Genomic DNA, 27,825 nt, shown 5'->3' on the forward strand with positions numbered 1-27,825 from the left:
AGCACAAGCACTGACAACTGTCAAAATGCTCTAATACTAAAAATGTGTACCTACATGTTGTTAGAGTTGGGTTTCAAAAATTGAGTAAGAAATTGCAAAATGAAATCCTTAGGGGAACTGGACAGTGCAGCATTCCAGATACTTGCTTCAGAGAATTACTGCAGGGCTTCCAGTGAATGGCAACTGAAATTGTCAGCTACGCAAGTTTCATCAGTTTGAGGCTGCGTCATCAGCCTAAAGGGTGGCTGATTGAAGAAAAGCGTTCTAAAATAGGTACAGCTGAGTCACCCTGCAACATGAAATCACTATGCAATCTTCAAGGTATTTAAAAGAGTTCTGAGATCCTGTAGAAGGGGGTAAAAGCCAAGGACTGGAGGGAGCAAGCTTCCTGTGGGGTGGGCACAGGAAGTTTTGGAGCTGTGGGAGAAGAGTTTGTGGACTGTTTTCCCAATAATGAAACATTATATACCACGTCGATGGAATCCCGAGCCTCTTCTACTAAATTATTATACTCATTCCATCAAGAGGTCAACTTTCACATTTAGACTGTTAACATACACCTTCAATTATTCATTTTCTCCGTTAACTCTAAAGCTGTGGCTGCATTCCAACTACATATGCAAGCAAGTCACACTGAACCCAACCTTTTCCACTTAAGCTAGAATTCAAACCTACAGAAATACAAAAGTTACAGCAAGGAATAAGTCTCCAATCCAGTTCATGCTCTGGTTTTTATCCCAACAAACTGCCAGCCACACCTGGCTGCCCTGAGGTGCAGAACCATTATTTGTGGATTTGAAACTGATCGGAGGTTCTAGTGCAACTATTTAATTACACACTTCAAGATGCAGCCCCTCAACATCATCTGGCTCTGCCCCATTTTTCCCCTCACTTTTATCCTGGCTTTTATCAGCTTGAGAATCAAATTCTCTAGCATGGCCCTAGGTGCTTTATCCTTCAATATTTCCAACATTTGGCAAGTCTTCTTTCTACCTTCAGACACTTATATTTATTTTTTATCACCTTTATAAGATGATATCTTTATTAGTCACATGTACATCGAAACACACAGTGAAATACATCTTTTGCATAGTGTTCTGGGGGCAGCCTGCAAGTCAACACAGCATGCCCACAACTTCCTAACCTGTCCGACTTTGGAATGTGGGAGGAAACCGGAGCACTCGGAGGAAACCCACACAGACATGGGGTGAACGTACAAACTCCTTACAGACAATGGCTGGAATTGAACCCAGGTCACCGGCACTGAAATAGCATTACGCTAACCGCTACACTACCGTGCCTGCCCCCTTATTCTTGTCATCTCTATTGAAAGCATGCTCCAGCAAAATATCTTCAAGATCTACAGTTTCAAATCCTGCCATGGACCTGTTCTAACATGGTCAGTGATCCAAAATCATGCATTCCTTAACGCTTACTGTTCCTCTCACACTGGATTACACTTCTCTCCCCATTCCCAGCTGCTGTTTTAGCTCCTGGTCTTCAAACATCTGCTTTCTACATCCTCAAAATACTTCTCATCCAGTGAACTACCTCAATTTTCCAGGGTCCCTTTTCTCCATTAATCAGTTTCAGCTGTTTTGGCACCAACCTGTAAAGGGCTGTGCGAGGGAAGGGAGAATAATCGGAGTTAAGGTACCTATCATAAAAGGGATCTTTGCTCCAGACATGGGCAGGCTCATCCTCAAAGCCAGCTTCACCTGCCTTGTAAAGACCACTTCTGCACAAGAGACGTACCATTTTCAAGCTACACATGTAAATAGATTTGACACAAGTGCTGGTAAAATGTGCATTGCATCTTGAACATCACTAATAGGCTTATTTGGCTGTCTCAATGCACAAACATGTCATATGCATGGAAGACCTGTAACTAAACTGGTATCCTACAAGATTGTGATTAAACCCACTGCATGCCACACCATTGCAGACCACAGAAGAATCTTAAGCTGGCATTTTTCCAGACCAGGTCCCTGAACAATTGATCCCTGAATATATTTTATTACATTTATAAGTGTCTAAGAAAAATAATAAAGTTGGTAATTTCAGAAGAATTTTTTCATCGTAACAGCACTTCCAATTTTGCAATAGTTGATCAATGAATACAATATCCAGAACCAAAAAGAATGTTAATAGACAAGCTATTTAAATCATTATTTTTCCAATTCTAAATGGTTTATAAAATATCATGATAACAAGAGTCAGTCACTCAAGGCTGTTCCACTGTTCAATTACATCATGGCTGATCTACTCCTCAACCTCATCTACCTGCCTTAGCTCCATACTTCTTGATATCCTTAGCTGACAAAAATCTTTCAGTCTCAAATTCATCTTGAAAGTTTCCAAACCATCATCCCCAGCATTCTGGTGGAGTCAGCTCCAAATTTCTACATCTCTCTGCGTGATAAGTTGTCATATTTCATTACTTAATGGCCCAACTCTCCGGTCTCCGGTTGAGATGAATCAGCATTTATTTTTAAAAATCTATTTTATTGATTCCTCTTATCACTTCAGATATCCTGATTAGAACATCTTTCTAAGTTCTACAAACTATAGTTTTGCAACTTGTCTCCATAATTTAACACTCTTATTCCTATTATTATTCTGGTGACTACATTACGTACCCCTTCAAAGGCCAACAAATTCTTCCTGAGCGTGGTGGCCGGAAGTGAACACAGCACACTACAGAAGATCTGACCAAGGCTGAGCACAATTGAAACATAACTTCCTTTCTTGAGATAAAGGCACAAATTCCATTAGCCTCTTTGATTTAAAACAGCTTCTGGTGATCTGTACATGTGGGGAGCTAAATCTTTCTCTACTATATAGTTTCTAACCATTTAGGACAATACCCCAAATGAGAATCAACATATCTTGATGATGCTCAAGTCACATATGTACAACATTGTATCTACTGTATTTACAGTTCAACATGTAATATGCAGCAATAATTTTGAATTACTGAACTACATATAACTTTATAATACTTTGGTGAATTGCTTAATATTGGTGGCAACATTGACTGCTGTCTAATTGAAAAATCTTGGCAGAAATAGCTAGCATTAAAAAAAATTATGGTTTGTAATACTAGGTTCAAGGAAGTATATGTGACCAAATGGTCTATTCTCCGTTGAATCAAGCATTTTACTGTAGGAAAGGCTAATGATTGTGTCCTTTGCACTTGTACAACATCTTTATAATTGGGAATTATAACATAACTGATGAGTATTTTTGAAAGCTAAGAAATAATAATAGATGGATTAAAATAGTACATTTCAACAGCCATTCATCATGCATCTATCCTTGTTTAGGATGTCATATGATTGCTACAAAGTCAATTAACATTTGATCTGGCAGGGTGAGCAGATACCACATCAATACTTTAACTTTCTAGTTCCACTGAGTTCATAGTTTCCAAAATCTGCAGATATACCAACTGTTCCTTTATTAGCAGCAACTGGCCTGAGCACTGACTGATTCTCATTTTCCACCCGTTTCTATATATATTCATATTGCGTGTGCATACTGCCACTTCCTCTTCATTACCAAGAGCTCTTCGTCTGTCTTCATGCAAAAAAAAATTATGGTTCCACTTAAAAGTTGCTAGACCAGATGAACGTTATAATTACGGATGAACAGCGTATTCTTTTATAGCACTGATAATGAATAGCTACCAGGCGAAGGAATGAACTGCTCATAGAAATAAGCACATGACATTCGACTCATATTATCTGATCCTTCCATAATGTGTAATATCCCAAAACCAGAGTGCCCCAGATTTACACGAAGCAGATTAATAATTTTTAATGAAGATATGGAACCAGACCACTTTATGACATTTTGCAGTGACAGAATGGAATACACAGAGAGGGAATATGATAACCTGTAATTAACTATTTCCTAAGGTTAGGTATTAACATAATTAAATCTTTCATTTAGCATCTCACAACTGCTAGCTGGGTCATATGTCAATAGGTCAATCAAAACCCAGGGTATTAAATAAACGTATTGAGCTTTGAGAGTAATGAACATGACCTACTTATTATTAGATGAGTCATAATATTTTTTGTCAATGTTATGTAATAAAATCCTCAAACTAGTCATCCTTACACTAACACAAAATTTTAGCCTACTCTGTAAGCCCACAAATAAAAAGAAATAAACTAAGTTGTTCATGTAAGAATGCAAAATCTTTACTCACAAACATATTTCTTTAATCCTGCTGTAAATCTTATGCAACTACCAGGTGGAAATGGGAGTGACTTTGCCAAGAGGCAAGGAGCCACCATACTCTGTATAACACCTCACTCAAGTGATCTGATTCCAGATCAAAACAACTACACTAAATAGAAATAATTGGAATGAATTTCCACAACTTGCAAATGCAAGGAAACAAAAACAGAAAATCTTGGAAACACTTAACAGATCAGGTAGCATCTATAGGAGGAGGGAAAAATGTTTTGGGTCTGGGACCCTTCAACAGAACTGGGACAGAGAGAAATGCAAATTAGTTTTCAGAAGGAGTGACGGTGGGGCACAGATGTGTAGAACAAGGAAATATCTCCGATAGAGCGAGCCCAATGGCTTAATGGGGGCAGTTACCTGTAGCTCCTTCTCCTGATGCTGCTTGATCTGTTGAATATTTCTAGCATTTTCTGTTTTCGTTTTGATTTCCAGTGTCTATAGTTCCTTGATTTTCTGGCAAATTCAAGGCCTATGTTGACTATTAAAGAATTTTGACCCAACTCAATTTGGATTTTGACTTTGATACAAAGATCTTTATCTTTATTAGTCACATGTACATCGAAACACACAGTGAAATGCATCTTTTGCGTAGAGTGTTCTGGGGGCAGCCCGCAAGTGTCACCACTTCCCACAACTTCCTAACCTGTACATCTTTGGAATGCGGGAGGAAACCAGAGCACCCGGAGGAAACCCACGCAAACACAGGGAGAACGTACAAACTCCTTACAGACAGTGGCTGGAACTGAACCCAGGTCGCTGGCGCTGTAATAGCATTACACTAACCACTACACTACCGTGCTGTTAATTCTATCAACAGCTTAGTAAGAACAGAAGAGATGGGAGTCATTGACCATGTGGGTCCTCAATGCCTGTTCAGCTATTCCTGAAGATTATGGGTAATCCTATTTTTGGCCTTAGCCCCACTTTTCTGTTCAAAATGCATAACCCTCAACTCTCCTATAGCTGAAAAATCTCTCTCAGTCATGCGTATAATTAATGACTCCGCACCAAATAGCCCCTCAGGGATACAGATACCCAAAGAATACAATCTCTGTAGGAATCTCATCTCAGATTTGTGGCCAGTCTCTTAACCTGAGACCAAGACCCCTACAGTTCTTGACTCCCAACTGGAGTAGTATCCTCACCTCATCAATTCTATAAAGATCCTTCGGAATCTTATGCGTACATAGAAGTACACTGAAATGACAATGTAAAAGCAGGAAATTTAGGCAGCCTGTCATGACAGTTATCATTCACAAGGTAATTGACTTAACCATTTATAGCATTCTGCTCCAATGCATCCAATCTAATCAAACAATGACATAAACGCTGCCAGAATCTCTATGAAAACGAATTCCACAGCTTTCTGTACAAGATATCTTACTCTTGCTCTGCATGTAATCGTGTGTATATTACCCTTTCTCTAAGGGCAGCAAGTTTCTTCACTCCCTGGCAGAGCCAAAAAAGACCAGGAAGTCCAAACTTCCATTTCTGGATTTTACTGAATTAGTTGATTTTTGCGAAGATGACATCCCATCTCTGAGCCCCAAAAACACATGCTATCTGGAGATGTAATGCATCTATGAACAAACAGCCAGCCAACATTTTTGGTTAAAACTCACCCGTGAATACTAGCCATCTGGTTGAGGTACTGTAGAATTTTTGCTAGGTGAAGGTCAGGCTTACATTAGTAAAAGGAAATGCCACGATATTTTGTTAAATGCAAAATCATGACAGAAATCATTAACAAAGAATCTTGATGAACATTAGCAGTGAGAGAGAGCTACAATACACTAAATCCTGCTCCCACAAAGCTATATACTCTATTAGTGTACTGTCTCAGTATGAACAGATAAATGTCAGTCTCTAAAAGGAAAGCATTTAAGTAAATTAACAATCTGTTTGGAGAACAGGGAACCGTATCAGTATCAGAAATGTGAATGCACTATTTAAACTCTATAGCATCCAATGATGGCTTATTTGTTAATTTTTAGTTAGCATTGTACATCTGATAATTATTGGATGTGGTGACTTAAATTTGCGCTTGCGGTTTCAGATTAACTATAATATTAATTCACATTGAAGAGTTTCTCTATTTTGCGTGGGGTAAAGTAATGCAAATATTCCAAATGTCAAGTACGTAATCGAGAAGAAAGGATAGGGCCTATTACCGAGAACACCAGGGAAATGCACAGGCTGCTTTTGCTAAGGACAAAAGCAGGGAAGTGCTAATTGCTGATCCGTGTATGCATTGAGCATAGGGAGATGCTGGGGGAAAGGGTTTGTCACCAGTGTCTCAGCTCACCACAGTAGTCATCCAGCAAGTCAGGGAGTATCTAGAAAATAATTGTATTAAACTGTTTAGATCAATAATCTTTCATCAGAATTTGATAAAAGGTCACGAGCCTGTAAACAGGTCAATGGGGGTGACACAATGGCACAACTGCCTCACAGCTCCAGGGACCAGAGTTCAATCCTGACCTCAGTGCTGTCTGCGCAGAGTTTCTGCCTGTGCTCTAGTTTCCTCCCACATCCCAAAGTCGAGCTGGAAAGGTATTTGGGCCTTAGTGTCAATGGCAAAAAAGGCAAAAAAAAAGTGGCAAAAAAGAATCAAGAGAACTTCATGGACAAGTGAGAAAGGCCAAGTTACAGGGCCGCAAGGAAATGAGGGAGGAAACAGCCTGTTAGGATTGTTCTGTTGGGAACTGGCATGAAGCAAATGGTCTCCTTCCGCGTCACGATAAGTAACAATGACTATGTTTGTCCCCTCTGTGAACACTGCCCACCTGCTGAGTGTTTCCAGTGCTGATTTTATATCAAATTTCCAGCCATTGCCAGTTTATATATCCTTTTTTGCATCATCATGGTAATCACATGACAAATTTTATTCAAAACATTTTTCAAAATTTTTTAATAATTTGTCACAGTAGTGCTCTTGTGCCAGTTCCATAATCAGAGAGCCAGTGAAGCTTGCTTAAATTGTTGTTTCTCATGTTTTTTAATAGCGTTCTAACTGCAGCAAGATCGCAACTCTTCACCTTGCACAGGTGTTCAAACAAAACTCCAGATGAACCGGCCATTACTTTGGGATAAAAATGACACTTTCCCTGCAATAGATACCTATTTTAGTTGGGGTTGAAAAATAAATGGATGAATTTACCTCTCACAACAAAAAAATACAAGAATTGAACCACGTTCGCATTTGAACCTAATAACCAACAGTTGCAATGAGGAGCAGCAGCATTGAAGGAAGTGCTTCCAACAATGTGTCTGTTTAGATAAAACTATTTAGTTCTGCTGTACTACCACCAAAGAGCTGCGACAGACTTCCTGCCTGGTGTCATATCACTGCTCTGTGCATCTCAGATGTTCTACATTGGTTCAGCTCCAACAAAAATATACAGTACCTCCATATTCTTCTTACTAGGCTAACAATGCTCCATTAATCTTCAAGCAATAAGGAATAGACCCTACAGCAATTTAACAAAAAAACTCACGTTAGGTGGTGGAACAGCAGAATGCAGTTTCGATAATGAGGACATACGTATCCTTTAATTTGTCCCTTGTGCTTGGCAAAGCAGTAAAAAGGTCCACATAATTTGTTGTTGCATTAGCCAAGGGCATGCCCAGAGCTTTTCCACAGACTAATGCACATATTCAAATTGCCACATTCAGCATAAAACACCTAATGCTGTATTTCAACCTCTACAGTCTCAGGATATGGAAGTTCCCAGAGGTTGAAGGGTATGGTTATAGTAAGTTTTTGATTCTGAGATACAGTCAGATCAGCTGCAAATAAGGAAGTCTGGCAACTGTTATAGAGCTGGACATTTCCTTTTGCGTAACAGATATTACAGAACTGATATGAAATTTCTTGATAACACAGAATGAAATCCAGCTTTCTGATATAGTTCCACAGTCCACAGATGATTATATCATGAATTTCTTCCAGTCCCATCCAACATCTCTACACTCCCTTATTAATCCCACCTGAATCATGCATCCTGTTCCTACCATCACACATTTTTGTTTAAAGGTCACTTCTGTTGAATGGCCTGGTTTAAACAGATGAAATAACATATTTGCTAAAAAAAAAATCCCTAGTTCACTCTACAAGTCAAAAAATATGCGAGATATTGCCAATAAAGAGGTGCCTTTATAGAGCAGGCGTGTTATTGTAAGGTATTGAAGACAATTCAAGATTTAGTGAATGGGGTGCCTGAACCCAAATAATAAAAGCAGTCTTCCAAATGTCAATCACTAATTATTAGCTTCATAAACAAGTTATAATGGACAGTTTAATCAATTCCATCCTGAAAAAGCAAACTTTTCTTTAAAATGATACTTCTTTAGGTAAGAGTGGATGCAAAGCATGGGGAAAAAACCTGCCTGATGGAAGGATTAGTACTGCTTGCTGCCACTGTTAATCACTGTCTGGCCTTAGATATACACTTACTCCCCAACAACTTCTTGTATAGTCCAAACCAACCAGTCTGGGTTTTGAAAATTTACTTTACACCACCCTAAAAGCCACCAGCCTAGAAATTGATCTTTGTGGTTACAAGCTGAGAGTTGGCGTAGTTTGCCAACAACTGTTTTAATCACAGTCCTGCTTTGTAAAACTCAGTAATCAAGAGACACCAGCAAGTGATGGGCAAATGGTGAATTGGGCTGAGGGATGGATCATCCAGTTGGGAATCTCAGTGGGGTGGTGGCTGAAGATTGAAGTCTAGGGTGGGGGTTGAGTGGTGTTAATTGGAGTAATTAGGGCTCTTTGGGGAAGGGATTTCTGATATTGAGGCCTGGTCTTGAGATTAACTTTTGATCAGTCTTCAGGAGGTTTATGGAGAATTAGGGGATGGGAGATTACTGTCAGTCATACAGCATGGGAAGAGGCCCTTCAGCCCACTGAGTCTGTGCCAACCATCAACCACCCATTTTTACACTAATCCTACCCTAATCTATTTTATTCTCCCCACATTCCCATCAATTACCCCCAAGATTCTACCCCTCACTTATACACTAGGGACAATTACAGAGGCCAATTAACTTTCCAATCCTCGCATTTTTTGGGACGCAAGATAAAATCGGAGAGGAAACCCACACGGTCTCAGGGTGAACACGCGAACTCTGTACAAACGGCACCCACGGCCAGGATTGAACCCAGTTCTCTGCTGTTGAGGCAGCGGCTCTATAAGCTATACCACATGGCTGCCCCTGTGTTAGAGCAATTTTCACTGGGGAGGGGGTAGGGGGGAATGGGGAATAGACAAAAACCTTGAGAGCACTGAGGAGAGCATTTAGGTTTAATACGTTAAGAAGCCTACCAGGGTCAGATTCACATGGCTGGGAGCACTTCCAGGAAACATCCTGTAAATAAAAGTCCACAGGCACAGTGTTAGGAAAATATAGTTCTGGGATGTCACCAATAGTGAACGTTTCTGGGAACAATGCAACCTAATTTCTCGGACGTGGTCTGAAGCAGCATGTTCTAAAGAATGGGGATAATGTCATTCTGAGGGCAACTGAAAGAGAAACGGAATCATTAGCATAACCAGAACTGTCTAGGTGAGTTTTCTGGAGCAGTGCGACTTGATCTGGTGAAAGCTGTATTTATGTTCCTCTCTGTAAATAATAGACTTTCAGACAGTTGCAATGAAAAACAATGGCCTTGCATCCAGATTTCTATATGAACCTAAACTACTTGGAACAGGCTTACCTAAAGTATTTTGAAGTTTCCTTTTTAACTTATCCTTCAATTTATTTAATTTCTTCTACCATATTTGATTTCTTTCAGCATTTTAAATATGTTAATAATTTCATTTTCATTCCACTGAGACTGTGTTCTGCTACTCTTGTAAAACAAATGCTTCAAGGATATTAAGAGGGGATAAATACTAAGCATGACAAAAATAGAGGCTTTTAAAAGGCTTTGAGTGATGTTACAGAAAGTGAAGTATCTAGGGCACATAATTTGAAGCTGAGGACAATACAGTCCATGTTGTTTCAAAGATCGGGCATCTATGGTGAAGAGGAGGAAGTGCGAACCATGTGCTTGGAAATGTAATTGGAGCTACACACCCACAGGAAAGATGTGATAGTGGAGAGGGTGCAGAGCACTTTTACTAGGATATTGCTTGGAATGGCGCATTCCATTTATGAGGAGAGACTAGGTCTGTTTTCCCTGGAGCAGAGGAGGTCAAGAGGGGAGATGATGGGATGAATATGGATGGGTTCCCACTGGTTGGCACGGATGTGGTCATTGTTATTCAAAATTCTTCAGATCCTATAATGGTTCCGGGAGTTTGGAGAGTAGCAAATATGACCACTGTTTTAGGGAAGGAGAGAAAACACAGAAAGCTACTAGCCAGTTAGGCGTACATCAGTAGTAGTGAAAATGCTGAATTTATAATGAATAAACAGATTATCTAGAAATGACACTAGGGATGAGTAGAGTCGGCATAGATTTAGGGAAGGGAAATTATGACTAATCTATGGGAGTTCCTTGAGGATGTGACTAGTAGAATACTTAAGAGGAACCAGTAGATGTGATATATTTACATTTTCCAACACAGGTTGGTCAACAAGATACAACACGTGGAATTGAGGTTACATTGCATGGGTTGAAATTGGTTAACAGACAGAAATCAAACACTGGGAATAAACAGGTCTTTCTCAGGGGCAGGATGTAATGTGTGGGCTACCACAGGGATCAATGCTTGGGAATATAATGTGCAAAAAAAAGGTGAGGTTGTCCACTTGGCGCACAATTAAAAGGCAAAGTATTTTTAAATGATGAGAGATTGGGAAATGTTGATGTTCAAAGGGATCTAGGTGTCCTTGTAGACAAGTCACTGAAAGCTAACATGCAGGTGCAGCAATTAAGAGAAATGTATTATACTGTAAATAGCAAGAAAAATGTCTTACTGCAGTTATGTATTGTCTTGGTGAGATCACACCTGAAGTATTGTCTACAGTTTTGTTCTCCTACTCAAAGAATGTTCTTGCCATAGAGGGAGCGCAACAAAGTTCACTAGACTGATTGGTTCTGGGATGTCAGGTTTGTTGCATGAGGAAAGATCAAGTTAACTAGGCCTTATTCTCCATAGTTTAGAAAAATGAGAGGTGATCTCATTGAAACTTACACATTCATCCCGGGTTTGATAGATAGATGTAGGGAAGTTGTTTCCCTGGCTGAGGAATCTATAACCAAAGGATTATGGCCTACCCCTTATTCTTTTCTCAGAGTGGTGAATCTATGGAATTTTCTACACCAGACTGTGGAGGCTAAGTCATTGAGTTAAATCAAAACAAAGAGCAAGACATTTCTGGAAATTACAAGAATCAAGGGACATTGCAATGGTGCAGAAAAAGGAGCTGAAGCAGACTGTCAGCCATGATCTTGATAAATGACAGAGCAAACCTGAAGGATCAGATGACCTACTCCTGCTGTTAGGTTATGGTGTACAAAGCCATACAAAAGGACCTACACTATGTGAAAGCTAGGCTGAAAATGTGAGTAAAAGCAGCCAATCCATAAAAGGACAAAAACAAAGATTAGTACTTTGATTACAAAGAGGGAAAAGGTGGGTAACTTCCTCTCTTGAAAATTTTACGAATTGACTAGACTTGGAGCATACAGTTCAATTTCACATCAGTCTGTAATGCCAAAACTACAAATTACCTCATCCAGTGTGAGTGGTTGGGAATAGTGTTAGAGTATTGTGTGCTGGAAGAATGTGATAGCTTTGGTTCAGTCCACTTAGAGTTGGAATAAAATTTGAATGACCCAGGCTTTCATGTCAGCGTCAATAAGAACAATAGTTGTTGTGCCAATAGCAGAGGTTGAAAGGTTGGATGTCGTTGTGAATATCTGAAAGGTGATCTTTATGTTTTGATAATGCTACAACCATGACAATAATAGGAGACTGAAGACAGAGCGTTAGGTAGTAGAAAAGATTCCAAGGAGCTTGTGATTTTAGTTGAAGAGAATGCAATGAAAAAGGGACAATGTAATTACAGTGAACATTAATCAGTTATCAGAAATAGTGAAATTAACAAAGCTGATGATTGATCTCAAAACTGGAAGAGGTCAAGAAAGATAAGAATTAAGTCATGGCTGGAGTCATACTTTCACAAGCAGTGTCTAAGTATCACTGGCTGATTGGAACCAGATTGGAAGAATTTGAATAAAAATTGATGGGAAAGATGAGTACAGAGTTATGCAGCAATATTATGAAGGAAGGTCAAGTACTGCAGAAATTCTGTAACACTTCACTATGCAGAACACTGCCCAGGCATGAGAAAAACAATGTCTAATTCAATGCAGGCAACTTCCCCTCTAATTAAAACTATTAGGATTGTGCATCTGTATATTTAGTAATTATCTTACCACATAGAATGATATCGAGTGATTCACTTAAATGCCAGTTGTCTTAGTACAGATTCCAATTAGTCAACATATTTTCCCCAGTGTAGTTTAAGTCAAAATAGCTCACTGCTATGAAGATTTATTTGAGTGTTCTCAGAGCAATGATATAGATCAAATGGTAGGAAACCAACTAATCACAGTAAACACTCATCACTTCAGGTTTCCAAAAGACTGGTCGCAAATATTGTTTCAGGTATATTTAAAATAATGAGTAGCAGTAATGTAGACAAATTGCAGTTCCTGTTCCAATATATTGTTCCAATACTTGGTTTTACTTGCCCTCAAAGTGGGCATGTGGGCAAAGTGAACAAAGTGAAATGCTCCCATTTCATTGTCCCTTCTCCAAATGCACTATTTAATTTAGACATTACCAAGCAAACATTTTATATACAACTGTATGGTATGTACAGTACAGAAATTTGGTCCAACTAGTCCATGCCTGCAGTTACATTCCATTCAATCCTCTTCCAGTCTTTCATCATTTAACTCCCCGAGTACAATCCTGTATTCCAATCGAGTCTTACCTCACCACCGCCTCTCTTGACCCCTCTAATGTTTCTAAATTGTCAGTGTTTAAATGACATCTAGTACAGGCCATTTGAAGATCAAGACCTGGCACAGAGCTCATGGTCTACCAGCCTACAATGATCCCCGCTCTCTTCCATGCTTCTATAAACTTGGATTACCTATAGGAGGCGTCTCAAGGCACTGGAAAGATATCACTGATAGTATTTCCACAATATCCTCCAAAGTCACTGAAACTTTAAGTGAACTAACATGGGTGTCTTCTCCCAGGCTAATATCCCCACTGCAGACAGCCTAACTATTCAGTGAGCTATGTCGGTCAGGCCATGTCATTCACATACTTGTCACTAGACTCCCAAAACACAGACACACACAATCCACTGAAAGAGATTGGAAAATATTTAAGGATATGCTCTAAGCCTCCTTGAAAATATGCAACATCCCACTGACACCTGAGAATTTCCAGCCCACATCTACTCAAACTGGATGAACAGTATTTGAGAGGGTATCGAGAACCTCAGGTCCATGCGCCAGGAGGATACAGAAGCCCCCAGAAGCGGTGCAAGGAGAGCACCACCTCACAAATCACCCACCTGCCTACCTAGTTAGGTACCTGCTGCCCCAACTGTGTAAGAGACTGCTATTTCCACACTGGCCTCATCAATCATCGAAGGTGGATCCAAATACTGGAGGGCCAAAGCCATTGTTTTCAGTCCCTGTCAAAAACCCTGTTCCCCAGGCATCAACTCCATCCCCCTCTGGCAACAGTCTGGAATCAAACCAGATAGTTTGCCATCTTGGCGTCAGATATGACCAAAGTTATGTTTAGCATCTCATATCTGAGCTGTTAGCACTAAGTATTTCCACCTCTTCAACATATTTGTCTCTGTCCCCCTCTGATCACCTGTTCCTGAAACCTCATCCATGGTTTTGTGATCAGGAGACTTGACTTCTCCAATGCTGGAGAAGTCTCATTCCCTGACATCGCTCCTGGGGTTGCTGACCAGCTTGCTTTTAAAATTCTCATTAGTCTTTTCAAATCCCTCCATTGCATCACCCTTCCCTATCTCCGTAATCACCTTTAGTCCCTTTAGGTATTCCTGAATTTAATTGCTTCACCAATGATATCTTCAGCTACCAGATCCTAAGCCTGGAATTCTGTCCCAAAACCTCTTCAGCTCTCTAATTGTTTTTTCCCTTTTAAGGTGCTCCTTAAAGAACAACCCATTCTTTAAGCTTTTGATTATCTGCCCTAATATAGGGGTTCCCCAGGACATGAATGACCTGACTTATGACAACCTGGCTTTATGCAAACTTTTCCATAAAGTTTTAAAGCATTTTCCAAGCTAATAATAATAAAGTTTCTTGATATTCATTAATGACTGGATCCAGTATATATTCCATTCGTTTAATTATGGGTAATGTTAGGGTGAAAATTCGATGAAATGAAATTGTAGCAAGAGCAGGTACAGCAGTATGATGTGGGCAGCTGTAGAAAACAGACATTTCTGACTTGGAGAAATTTGCTTACTGACAGTTCTCAGGGACAGAACCCTCACATCACCTGGGGGTTGCCTGTACCTCTTCTTCCCGTAATTTGACGTCAATCTTTTGTTTGATGACACTCTCATCATGGAACATTTTTGCTTCATCATAGTCAGTGATAACATCATTGCTATCTATGTTATTCAGTACGTCTCCTTACAATAGTGAACTCTATATTCTCACCACTCTCAGTATTATAAAGTTACTTTTGAATTGCCTATCTGATTTCTATCCACTCTATTACAATCTTTCATGATCTTAAAGCTCATCATTTTTCTTTCCAAAATAAAAGACAGCAGGCCTGTTCAACCTTTTCTTACAAGATGTAACCAGGCAGTTCTGGTTCCATCCATGCAAACCTTTTATTGAGTCCTGCATCCAACCATATATTATATTCTTAAGACATACAAAACAATTAACTATTTTGGAGGGGGGGGGGTGTGGGGAGGCAGTAGTTATTGTTGATACTTGGGCAAATACCTAGCTCCATGAGAGGGAAATGAGATAAATGAGCAGGTAATATTTTTAGAAATTAGATTAGATTAGATATTTTTATTAGTCACATGTACATCGAAACACAGCGAAATGTAACTTTTGCATAGAATGTTCTGGGGGCAGCCCGCAAATGTTGCCACGCTTCCGGTGCCAACATAGCATGCCCACAACTTCCTAACCTGTACGTCTTTGGAATGTGGGAGGAAACAGGAGCACCCGGAGGAAACCTACGCAGTCATGGGGAGAACGTACAAACTCCTTACAGACAGCAGTTGGAATTGAACCCAGGTCGCTGGCGCTGTAACAGCGTTACGCTAACCACTATGCTTGATGGTGTTGGTTGAAGATGAACGTGGGGAACAATGCTTGCTCTTCTTCACAGAAGTGACATGGAGTCTTTCACGTCATACCCTAACTGGCATGCAGAGCTAAGCATCACATCCAAAACAATCCTGACAAAAGAGAATTGTCTCAATCCTGCACTTATATAAGCTTAGATCATGGACTCAAAGCTGCTCTGAAATCAATGAGTGATTTGAGAGTGGGGAGAAGCGACAGCTTGTTGGTTGCATCATTCTGGATGTGGCAGGTTCATAATATTTCTCCATTATTGTGAGGAACAGTTCCACAAAAGCTAAGTGGGAGAAAGTACTCATTACTCTGAATAGCTCTTATATATACATGCCAAATTAGCTGGTTAAGCAAAGGATGGAGCAGTAGCCTAACCACCAACTCAATGCACAAATTACACATGATGTGAACAGATGAGAATGCTTAAAGATGTTAGAAAAACTACAGTTAGGCTGGAACCATGAAGTCATCCCTTAGTAAGGAACAATGCTGTAAAAATATTTCAATGCCTGATAATAGAAAACATTTTTATCAGCAATATTAGTGATCACCAACTGAATGTTGGCACATTTTCAATAATAAAAAATAATACAGATATTGAGGAAGATGCTTTTCAGAATATAATCAATTACTAACACAGCTGAAGATTACACAATAGCTTCAAGTTCCTCCACAGGAGCCAGAGTTAACTTTTTCAAGGTGACTTGTTCATCTTAGTAAAGCTGTCCACCAATCTGCCTATTTGAAAATGACATCATTGCTGATCAAATCTTTTTTAATTGCACCATTAATAATTTTATTAAATGGAACACATTTCATTCGGTTTACTAAAATTCCAGAAAATATTGCTGCCATGAATTAGTGCAACTTAAAATCCAATGCTATGATTGATGATGGACAGCTCCAATTCTTTTTGTAAATGATCCATTTCATTCTTTTAGTTAGCTCCATGACAAGTACAGGTTAATTTCAAGAAATGCTGTAAATGTTCAAAACCACCAGCAGTACATCTTAGATAGTCCCTCAGAGCTGAGGATGACCTATATCCACTCCAGATCTAGGGTAACTGATGAGGCTTAAGTGAGGACCTACAGACTCTGTCACAGGTGAGGCAGGAGCAGCTGGATGGGTTATTTACCAGGATCCTACTGCTTGCTGTTAATGTTGGGCTTCTGCATGCTTTTGATGAAGTAACCCCAGGTCCTCAGTGCCATCCAGAATGCAGCTCCCCCATTTTGAGCAGTCATTGTTCAGGAATTATGAAGATTAGGTAGGAGGACAGAAGAAGTTTCATAGCATGAGTTTGCCTTCAGGAATAAGCTATTCAAGCACCTCACATTTCCCCGTGAGGTATTTATACAAGATTTTCAGGGTCAGTCTGGTGTGGAATGGGCATGTTACAATCAGTGCACATACTCCAAACCTGGAAACAGTGAATGAGGCTAAGGAGGACTTCTACTCCATCCTGGGGGGGGGGGGGGGGGGGGGGGGGGGGAAGAAAAAGCCTGGCTAGCATTCAAGAGGGAGGTTACCTCCAGGCTTTGAAAACATGCATAAATCACTTCCTCTGACATCCTGCTAATCTCTTAAGAGGGACAGAGCTCAGTGTAGTCTGCCTGTCTCAGTTGTCAGGGGTTCAGATGTTGGGCATCAAACAACATGGCCTTTCCAATGGAGCCGGCTGTAATTAGTCTCAGTGCTAATGTTGGCCTGGGTGTGGATGCTGATGTTGATTCACTTATCCCACCAGTGGATTAGGAAGATTTTGCAGAGATTGCATTGTTAGTACCTCTCAATTGTTTTGAAGTGTCTGCTGCATGTAGACAATATCTAAGCAGCACACAATAGGGTGAAGATCATTGCCCAATAGACCACGAACTCTGTGCCAAATTTGATTACCGATATCTGATTTTGTTGAGGGGTGTCTCCTGAGCTATGGAAGGAGGTCCATATTTTCCAGGGTTCTGTCATAGATCTTCATCGACAGGGTTCAAAACACTACACTGAATAGAATGCAAAAAATTGCTACTAATATTTGTGGCATTCACTGCAAACCCAGGGGCTAAATTCAGAAGGCACTAATTTTTCATTAGCTCACTGCCCCCACCACTACCAGTAATTATGGCCCTGGCCATGCTTTAAGTGATGAGAGAAGCTGATTTAATAAGTAGATGGAATAACACTGATATGTAGAAAAGACTAAAGTTATGACTAAGCAGCAATGTTCCTGCACATCTTCACAAATGGTGGGTAGACTCTATTGAAGGTCTCCATTACATCCAACCTTTTAGTTGTTCAATCTGTCAAAAAATTGTTTTTTTTCCACTCCTTTATACTGTATACTCTCTATAATGTGTTTTTTTTGCTGAAGCAGCAGAGTATGTTTAAGTGTGAAATCAAATGCCGAAAAAGGGAAAATGTTTGTAACCTTGGAGCTTACCTTAGCTTTCCCAGTGCTTTGCAGAATGTGTACCAATGCACAAGCCATCTCTTCCTTACTCTTCACACTCAGCACAGGCTCCAGCACTGTACACATGAGCATATAATTATTTGTAATGTATTCAGCAAACTCTTTGTAGAGCTCCATTGGAAGAATGCTCATGCTCTGGTAGCGAGATTTGATTCGAATCATTGGCCCTGCTGATTTGCCCTTGCTCGGATTGGGCACACTCACAGGATACCACTTCTCCAGGAACTGTCGCCCTGTCACAGTTGCTATAGGAATATTCACCAGACCCACATAATTATTCTTATCTTTCTTTTTCTTCTTATCGGTCTCTTTGTACAAGTGCACTGTAATGTTTTTTACTGTGGGCAGGTTACTGAATTCAAAGTGTTCTCCCCAGAAAACATTGTCCGTTTTCAGCTTGCAGGTAGTCCGTGCATACAACGTGTCATCGAGGCAGAGTTCACAGAAGTACTTTTTCTTGGCTGGCAGATCCTTGGCTTCAATAATCCACAGTTTGAGCAGGTTCTCCACACGTCTGCTGTTATCCTAAAATGACACAGGAAAAGATTAAGTGCAAGATCCCCTCATGGCTATAATTATAACTTACTCATTGTTAGTCTCTCTTCTTAGTCAATTTAAGAGCAATATAATATCAGTAATTTGCATCTACTGAGTTATCACACTCTGCAAAGATAATCAGTTTGATAACTTAAAAAATAAATCCCTTTTTTATTAACACAATTTGCTTCCTGATATTACTCTTAATTGCAAAGGAGAATGAACCATATAAATTTTGCAGACCTTGATTAACCATCTGGTTAACTGGTATTAACTTACACATGACTGGATAAAGAGTATAATTCACTCCCAACAGAGAGATAAAAGTCTACTTTTATAGCATGGTTTTTGTGCAGCAGTCAGTGTTCGCCTTCTTTTCAATCCTCCAGGCTTTGAGCTCAGGGGCAGGTAGCCCTGAACCTTCACCAGCAAGACAAGTGACAGCAGCCTACAGTTGGCCATTCCCCATCTGTTGCTGGGCTAATGCCTAAATTGGAGTCAGCACATCCTTTAGTGGTGTAATCAATGATAGAAAATTATGAATAATTTGCAAATGCCGGTGTTGTGTTCATCCAAGACCATTTTTAAAATGTTAACAGTTTCTCTCCTGAGATGGGCTATCAAAGATATAGTTATCACCCATTACTAAAATGAATAGATTGCTAGGCAACTTCACGAAACATTAAGTGTCACTGAAATGGCAGGCTCCTTTCCTCAAGAAAGATTAGTTATCCAGTTAGAGCCTTCAGGTGCAGACTGCTCTCACAGGCAATATTGCTCCTCCTAACCCACAAATTACCAGATTTATTTTATTTGGTTTCACTAGAGTTTGGTGAAGCAGATGGTTATCGCAGCTGAGTGCTAATGGGATTTCAGTCGTGAGCTTGAAACTTCAGAAGCATCCAACGCTTTGCACGTTGTCAGGAATGAGTTTAGGAATTGGAGGTTTCCGAAGGATGACAGAGAGGTTCAGTGCTTGAAGGCCTGATGTCAGAATGGCTCTGGGGGCCAGTGAGGTGGTGGTCTGGCACCCTTTCAAGAACTTTGGAGGAAAAACTGTTAGATCAGAAGGGTGGAAGTATGAGCTCACCAGGTTAAGAGTGACTATATTTACAGAAATCCATCTTTAATCAAATTCTTCCATACATTTTTAAAGGATTTTTTCAAGCTAGTAAAAAGAAATTTGGTTTGTCCCCTTTGACTCTCACCAATTTTTACTGATGCACCATAGAAAGCATCCTATCTGGATGCATCATGGCTTGGTACGGCAACTGCTCTGCCCAGGACTGCAAGAAACTACAGAGAGTTGTGGACACAGCCCAGCGCATCACAGACACCAGCCTCCCCTTCTTGGACTCTGTCTTTACCTCTCGTTGTCTTGGTGAAGCAGCCAGCATAATCAAAGACCCCATCCACCCAAGACATTCTCTCTTCTCTCCTCTTCCATTGGGTAGAAGATACAGGAGCCTGAGAGAACGTACCACCAGACTTAAGGACAGCTTCTACCCCACTGTGATAAGACTATTGAACGGTTCCCTTATACAATGAGATGGACTCTGACCTCACGATCTACCTTGTTGTGACCTTGCACCTTATTGTACTGCACTTTCTCTGTAGCTGTGACGCTTTAAATTTAAATTAAATTTAAATTTTATTTACAGCGTGGTAACAGGCCCTTCCAGCCCAACGAGTCCATGCCGCCCATTTTAAACCCAATTAACCTACCCGTATGTCTTCGCAATGTGGGAGGAAACCGGAGCACCCGGAGGAAACCCACTCAGACACGGGAGAACATACAAACTCCTTACAGACAGTGACAGGAATCGAACCCCGATCGCTGGCGCTGTAATAGTGTTGCGCTAACCGCTACGCTACCGTGCTGCCCTGTACTGGCATTGTACTGGCACAACTTTGTACTGTTATTGTTTTTACCTGTACTATATCAATGCACTTTGTACTAACTCAATGTAACTGCACTGTGTAATGAATTGACCTGTACGATTGGTTTGTAAGACAAGCTTTTCACTGTACCTTGGTACAAGTGACAATAATAAACTAATGCCAATACTAGTATCTTTCAAGGTGTCCATTAATGAGTGGGATATAGTATATATGGGGTTGAGAGGGAAAAATAATTCAGCCATGATCAAATAGCAGAGCAGACTCCATGGGCTGAATGACCTAATTCTGCTCCTAGGTTTTATGGTCTTATATTCCATTAGTTTAATTATGGGTAGTGTTACAGTGAATATTTAATGAAATGAAAGAATCACCGGGCTGGCTCCACCCCCAGCCCTCCAGCAGTATAAAAAGTGCCGCATGTTGGCTTGCTGCCTCTTTGTTTCTCCGAGGGATGTGGAGGTAAGCTGTGCACTACTTGAGGGTAATTAGTTAAGGATTCCTGGGACCAAAGAGCTGATGCTTGTCCAGAGTCAGGAGGTTCAGGAACCATATTGAGTTTTCCCTGATCATTTGTAACTAGTTCTGTGTGTGTGTGTGTGTGTGTGTGTGTGTGTGTGTGTGTGTGTGTGCGCGCGCGCGCGCGCACTTCACCCCTGTTGCGACTACCCTCACATTCTGTGATCACCTGAGTGTGTGTCCGTTCCCATTCATTCTGTTCCCGCGTTTGTCTTTGTAAATAAATTCCCTTTTTTTTTAAAATACAAAGACTGTGTCTGGAGCCCTCTGCCTTTGAGACCCAAAAGAACCTTTTCTCACAACAGTTACTATAAAAAAAAGATGGTTCTGAAGCACTTGAGGCAGGTACATTAACAACGTTTAAAAAGCACTTGGACAGGTACATGGATTGGAATATGGGATGAGCTTAGATGGGAATCTTGGTCGGTGTGGACCAGTTGGGCCGAAGGGCCTGTTTCCATGCTGCATGATTCTATGACTTATGGAGAAATCGACTTACGGACAGCTCTCGGGAACGGAACCCTTATGTAACCCAGGGACTGCCTGTATTGGATGTAATGCAGGATCAAAGGGAGAGCGGTGGGGATATACACAATTCTAAAGAATAGGTATGGACTTACCTTACTGGGGTACTAATTCAGTCTAGACTTTTGAACAGGTTGTCCTGGGATGCTCAAGGATGGTTAAAACCATGTGGTCTAATTTTCCGTGATGTTCCAAAAGGATATTGCATAGGAGTGACATAATTTGATTAGAGTCTCATATGGCAATGGCATCGGCATCAGACATAAAAACATGCCTCATCCAGAAAAGTGCCTGGTTGCATTTACTAAGTTAAGAGTAAGGGCATTTTTTGAAACAGTGGTTAAAGCAGATAGTGCTGAATTAAGGAGGTATACAGAATACCTTGGCTATGGCATTTAAAGTGAGTTCTGATCTGCAAGTGATGTGCCTTAATCAGTAATTGGCCTTCCAGAAACTACATGAAGAATGGCATCAGTTAGAAATGTAAACATATCTAATAACTGCAACATGAATACCCTTTTATATTGGGATTGTAGCCAAGTTCTTTGATGTGTATAACTTGCGTGCAAGACTCACTAGGGAAGCCAAATATTTAAATTGGGGTCATTTCAATAACTATTTTCAAAAAGATCTTAAGCCATATAAAGTTATTTCCTTAACACTACCATTTTAACAATAGACAGAAAAGACTACAGGCCGTGTGATAGCTTTGTACAAGCTGATAGCCAGATTTATCACTGCTGTCCCCTGGTTGCAAGGAAGGAGATCTCTCTCACATTGGGGAGGGTGGGAGGGAGGGAGAAATAGCCCTGGAGGAGTGGTTCAATTATTTTGTATATTTTAACATGCTGAGCACCTGATTATGTTCAACCCTAACCAAACTCCTTCACTTTCTGCTGCAGTCCAGGTTTGATCTACATGATAAGACCTCAGGAAATTATTCAAATTACAGAGCTCTTTGGCAGTGGGCCAGCATTTATTTAGAATCTGTTTTACACAGCTTACATTGGTGAAGCTCAAGGGGATTTCAAATAAATTATAAGACAACTCTTGAAGAAGAATGACAAAAGAATTGCAACATCTAACTTAAATCATTTTCTGATACAACTGTCAACTCCCAACTGCAAATGAAGTTTGTTTCAGGGTCTAGTGCAGTAGATAACGTGCCATTATGTAGACATATTGTGAAATTGCCTTATTTGAGAGAAATCTTATACTGTAACATTTCCAAATGTTGACCAATTGTACTGTTAGAATTCTTAATATTCACACAGGAAGATCATTGCTGCTACATCTATGATACCAAACTAAATACAATTCAAGTGATATGAAATGGAACTTCAAAAGTAACATGGAAAAGTGCGCTCAGAAACATTTCCAGGGTGTACAACGAATGTTGTACATAATGCAATTGGAAATCAATGCACAATTCAAACAACTTTTGAAATCCAAAAACATAACTCACTGAAGTGTTGCTTTCTATTATGTTTAGTTAGAATTCAATTCCATATTAAAAATCTGTTTGTGTTTGGTGGGTTGCAGAACTGATAATTTTTTTTAATCTTAACTCAATACGTTCAGCAGCATAGTCAATTTGCTCGTGTTGTGTCAGTAAGTTGCTTTCAAGCAAACCACATCAACATAAATTGGCAGAAAGAGAAACCTAAATAACACTTATTTTTGCTTTATACTTCCAATGATTTCAGGCTTCTTTTCTTGTGTATATAACTCAATAGTCAGGTCCTAATCTGACTTCTGGGCACCATCTAGCCATGAGGTGTGAGACCACTCCACCTCCTTCTGTTATCATATTCCACCATGGTATGAAAAGCTACATTCTACCTCCTTAACTTGGAATTGAATCATCATCTCCTGAAATAAATTATACTCCTGGTCACACACTCACAACACAAAATATTAGTTGCCCAGCAAAAGGAATGCACAAGATTGTAGAGTTTTGCTAAATAACATTAAGTGGGGAACAAACATCTGTATAATTCTCTACAAACACGTGTCTGAAACAAAATTGAGTATCCCACTCTAAAAAGGATGCTGACCGTGGCTATTTATATTTGCCACCAACCTTGCATTGTCCCTGGAGGTATTCTGATGTCAATCTCAGGGTTTGCCGAATCTTGGTAGCCAGTGGTGACGTTCACTTTTGTTTAATACTTTATTTGACAAATCACATTTGTAAACGAATTGTTCAGAGTGCTTCATGGGAGAAAGGATGAATATGGACACCAGGTAGGACAAAAACAAGTAAACAATGAGAAACACAAGGAGGATGAAGACAACTGCAAATTACCAACTATATATTTATGATGGCTTCCATGGAAATGCATAACTCAGTTTAAACAAAATGCCAATAGCCTGAAACACTGTTCTATGTAAAGCTCAAAAAATTAAATACTATTTCATACTAAAAATGGCTCTAAAAGGCAGCAACTTCCTTGAATATTATTAGTCCATTCTTTTACCTTATTTGGCTGTACTGCACGCCTGAGATTTTCCATCCACTTATCTCTTTCTGCTACTGAACGGCATGAAAAACATTTGCTGCCTGTTGACGTTGTCACCTGCAGTAAAGATAAATTAATTGCATATTATTTTAGCTGTAATCCTTTAAAAAAAATCATGTTTTGCACAAATCCAATCAATAGGTTTCTATCAGTTAAACAATAACTTCATTTAGAAGTGATGAACATAGCCAACCCAGTTCCCCACACTTCTGTGACCTGCAGATTAGAAGGATTTTAGATTTATTTCTGTAGTTGAGTCAATGGATTTCATATGAAATGCTACAGATGGACACCAGAACCATCAACAGGGGGACTGATTAACCATTGTACCTCCTCAGGAATGCCTGCTGAAAATGCACAATGGGCCAAGGATAAAATCATACTCAGCCAAGATGCCTGAAGACATAAACTAATGATTAGAAATGATTAGTGCCTAGTTGGAGGCAAAGTACTTAAGGTAGAGTCATACTCCAAGAAGCAACACCTTTGGGTGAGAGTACCCAAAGAACAGAGATCACCAGTGCTTTGTAATTAGCAACAAATGCTTTGGGCATCTAAAACTAAATGTGTGGTGTCAAAATGACAGCAAAAGAGTGAATGCAATTTCAATGTGAGGGATCTTTTCTAGAATTATAATCCATGGCTTCCTGTAATACAAGGGCCTTCCTTCATTTTAAAATAAAATGAACAAAATTCATATTCGGATTCTCATCAGTCCTGCTGAGGTATTGAAAATGATGTACAGATATGGAACCGGAGTGCACTATCTCCTATTCAATGCCAAGCAAAAACATCATGGATGATGTACAATGAATCTGCACAATATTGTGAATGCATTTAATAGTTCTATATAACATGTGGAAAATAATGAACAATAGATCTTTTGTACCCACACTGCTGTGTGCCCTTGGCACGAAGAACATCAAGACCTTGGCCCTTCTTGACAGTCTCCAAACTGAGGGAATATATGACTCCTCTAAAGGATCACTGGAGGAAACCGATGGCTTCACTTCACTGTGGCCTTTGTTATATTATTTTTAAACATAGTTACCTCATCAATAAGTGTACATCCAGTTGAGTGTAAATTCTATATCTGTGAATGCAATTAACCCACTCCCATCAACAGAGAAAATAATATGCAATCTGGGATGCTTATTAATGCGCACAGAATGTTATAATGTATTACCATAATTCGCTGTGCATAAAAATGGTCTGAGGAGCATAATCAGGACTGAACGAAAGAGTGTAAGCAAGAAATTAAGGTCAGCCCTAGGCTGTTTTACATGTTTTTTTTCTATTAATGAGAGAGCTGGAACAGAGGATTGATTTAGGTTTGAATATTAGCAGGTATTAATGTAATTCATTATTTCTGTTGAACTCATCCACTCTTAATACTGAGAAACTCATGAGAATTTACAGCAATATCAAACAAGTAATATTATTGCATGATTGGCATTATATCAAGAGATCCTAGGCATTACCCACTTCAACATTATTGTACAGGAACCAATGAAGGAACATTTTTAAAGCAAGCTCTGGTTTAACTCTCGACTAGCGAGTTGACCATCAGGACTCAATTCATTGTTGGTCAAAGGATCAAGTGGAATGTATACAGGATATTCCTGCTTTACTCACGTCCTCATTCAAGTCAATGAATATGAAGAGATCCGAGGGTAGAATAAGTATTTTAAGACACTACTTCTATGCAGACCAGGAAAACAAATCTTAATAATTCATCATGGCAGTAGGAATGGAATGGAGCATAAAATGATTTAGATCAAAGTTGTAGATTAATTGATTTCATATAACCTATAGTAGTAGATGGTCTAAAGAAATGCTTCAAATCTGGTACAAATTACGTGTGCATATTTTTAAGCAAACGACTATTTAAAATTTCCCTTCCATTGATGTTAGGTCTACCATATGTAGCAAAATGGATGCTTTGAAGCTTTGAATGTTATAGCAGGCAGCTGGTACAGGTCTGAGCCAAAGAGGTGAGACAGCGCATTAAATATTTACATAAATGAACAAATTGTTGTGGAGCTGTGTTGCATTCAGATTTCATTTTTTATGTAAAATATTAAGCATTACAACACTGGAAATAGTACATCAATTATTTGTGTTTAATAGATGTATATTTCAATTAGATTGTTTGATTTTATTAACAAAAAAATCTTCTAATAAGTTCTTTCCATTAGCTGCCTACTAACACAGAGGATCCTTATCTTTTCACATGCCTATAAACAGACTAGAAACATGGTGACAACATTTCCATCGTTTAGTACTCCCTCCAAAAAAACCATGGATACACAGTTATAGGTTGGTGCACTGATGATCCCATGGTTGCCCTCCCAATTATAGGTTGGTGCCTGATACTCAAATCCACACCACAGGTGGTGCTGCTTTAGCAAGTCCAGACCACTACCCACTGCTGCTTTGAGCAATATAGGTTGCCAAATTATTTAATAGTGCGAGGAGGGGAAAGCATTTAAATCTGCCCTACAAAGAAGTGGTATTGTTGCCAGCTGTGGAAAACTAAAGAGGCCAGACTGCCCTCTCTCTGGAAGATGAAATGCCTATCACTGCAAAACAAAAGGCATAAAGGATTATATATTTCAAATGAGAATGACATCCTCGTATTTGTGAGAAAGATAAAAAACAAGAGAAAGACGCATTTTGATGATATGGTTTTTTCTTTTACTAGCATATTCATCATTTTCTATAGAAATTTTTATAGAAATTACAGTCCATAATGTTCAACCTAACTATCAGCATTGGATATGGAAATTCATTCCTCATTTAGCTCATCTTCTTGAATTGATTATGGAATTAAATCCTTTAAAGTCAGTAAAGTTACCTGAATTGCAGTGACTAAGGCTAATTTGATACTCAAATCCAATACCTGAATCAATTGTTTGCAGTACACTCTATTGCTTAACAGATTCTTACTTTAGAATATTTTAGAACTAAGGAAATGGACATGATCTCCCATATCTTTTCCTGCAAAGAGGTCAATTTACCTTGCTTGCTGAGGTAGAAACTACCAAAGAAATAGCATTAAAAATGGGTGTATATTGAGAGTGCGCATGCTTGTGAAGGGGAGATCACACACACAAGAGTTAACAGCAACTCCTTTCCCATTGCTCTAGAGCCACCTTCAGTTATACATTTCACCTACCTCTTCTCCAAATGATCACAGCAACAGCAAAGTTTATCATTCCTCCTAAGGCTTTGAGTGCCTTACTCTTTATTACTTGTTTTGTTTAATACCTTTCTAAATAACCTTCTTGCTGATATCCAATCTCCTCACAATTACCCTCAATTCCTCAACCTGTATGATTTTAAACCTTGCCTAAATTCTCTTTGTCAGCTCATTCTCCTTTCCCCACTCACAAATCAACATATTATTCCAAAAATCAATCTGGTGAACCTTCTCCAAACTGCCTCAAAATTCAGAACATTTCTCCACAACTAAGATCAAAACAACACGCAGTAGTCCAGGTGCGATCTCACCAACCCTTATTTTCATACTCCATCCCTTTTGGAACAAACACCAACATTCCATCTGCCACTCTCCTCAATGCAGACTACATTAACACGCACTTGTCATAAGCTGGTATTCCATCCAGCACAACAGCTAAATATTAATCATCATTAGAAACTACAAGAAATTCTATTTACAACTTGACTATAGCAAAAGATACAGGCCTATAAATGACTGATTCTGATGTCAGTGGAAGAGCACT

At 39.5% G+C, this 27,825-nt stretch overlaps 1 protein-coding gene across 1 annotated transcript in view; it reads right to left on the minus strand.

The window, feature by feature from the left end:
- The window catches only part of dab2ipb (DAB2 interacting protein b), a 255,946-nt gene that overhangs the window by 50,096 nt on the left and 178,025 nt on the right, over positions 1–27,825 (minus strand). Inside the window, 2 exon segments of the mRNA XM_052036965.1 lie at positions 18,048–18,602; positions 24,038–24,136. Of these exon segments, the coding sequence (XP_051892925.1) occupies positions 18,048–18,602; positions 24,038–24,136 (654 nt within the window).

The sequence above is a fragment of the Pristis pectinata genome, chromosome 23, assembly GCF_009764475.1.
Source record: "Pristis pectinata isolate sPriPec2 chromosome 23, sPriPec2.1.pri, whole genome shotgun sequence".
NCBI lineage: Eukaryota > Metazoa > Chordata > Chondrichthyes > Rhinopristiformes > Pristidae > Pristis > Pristis pectinata.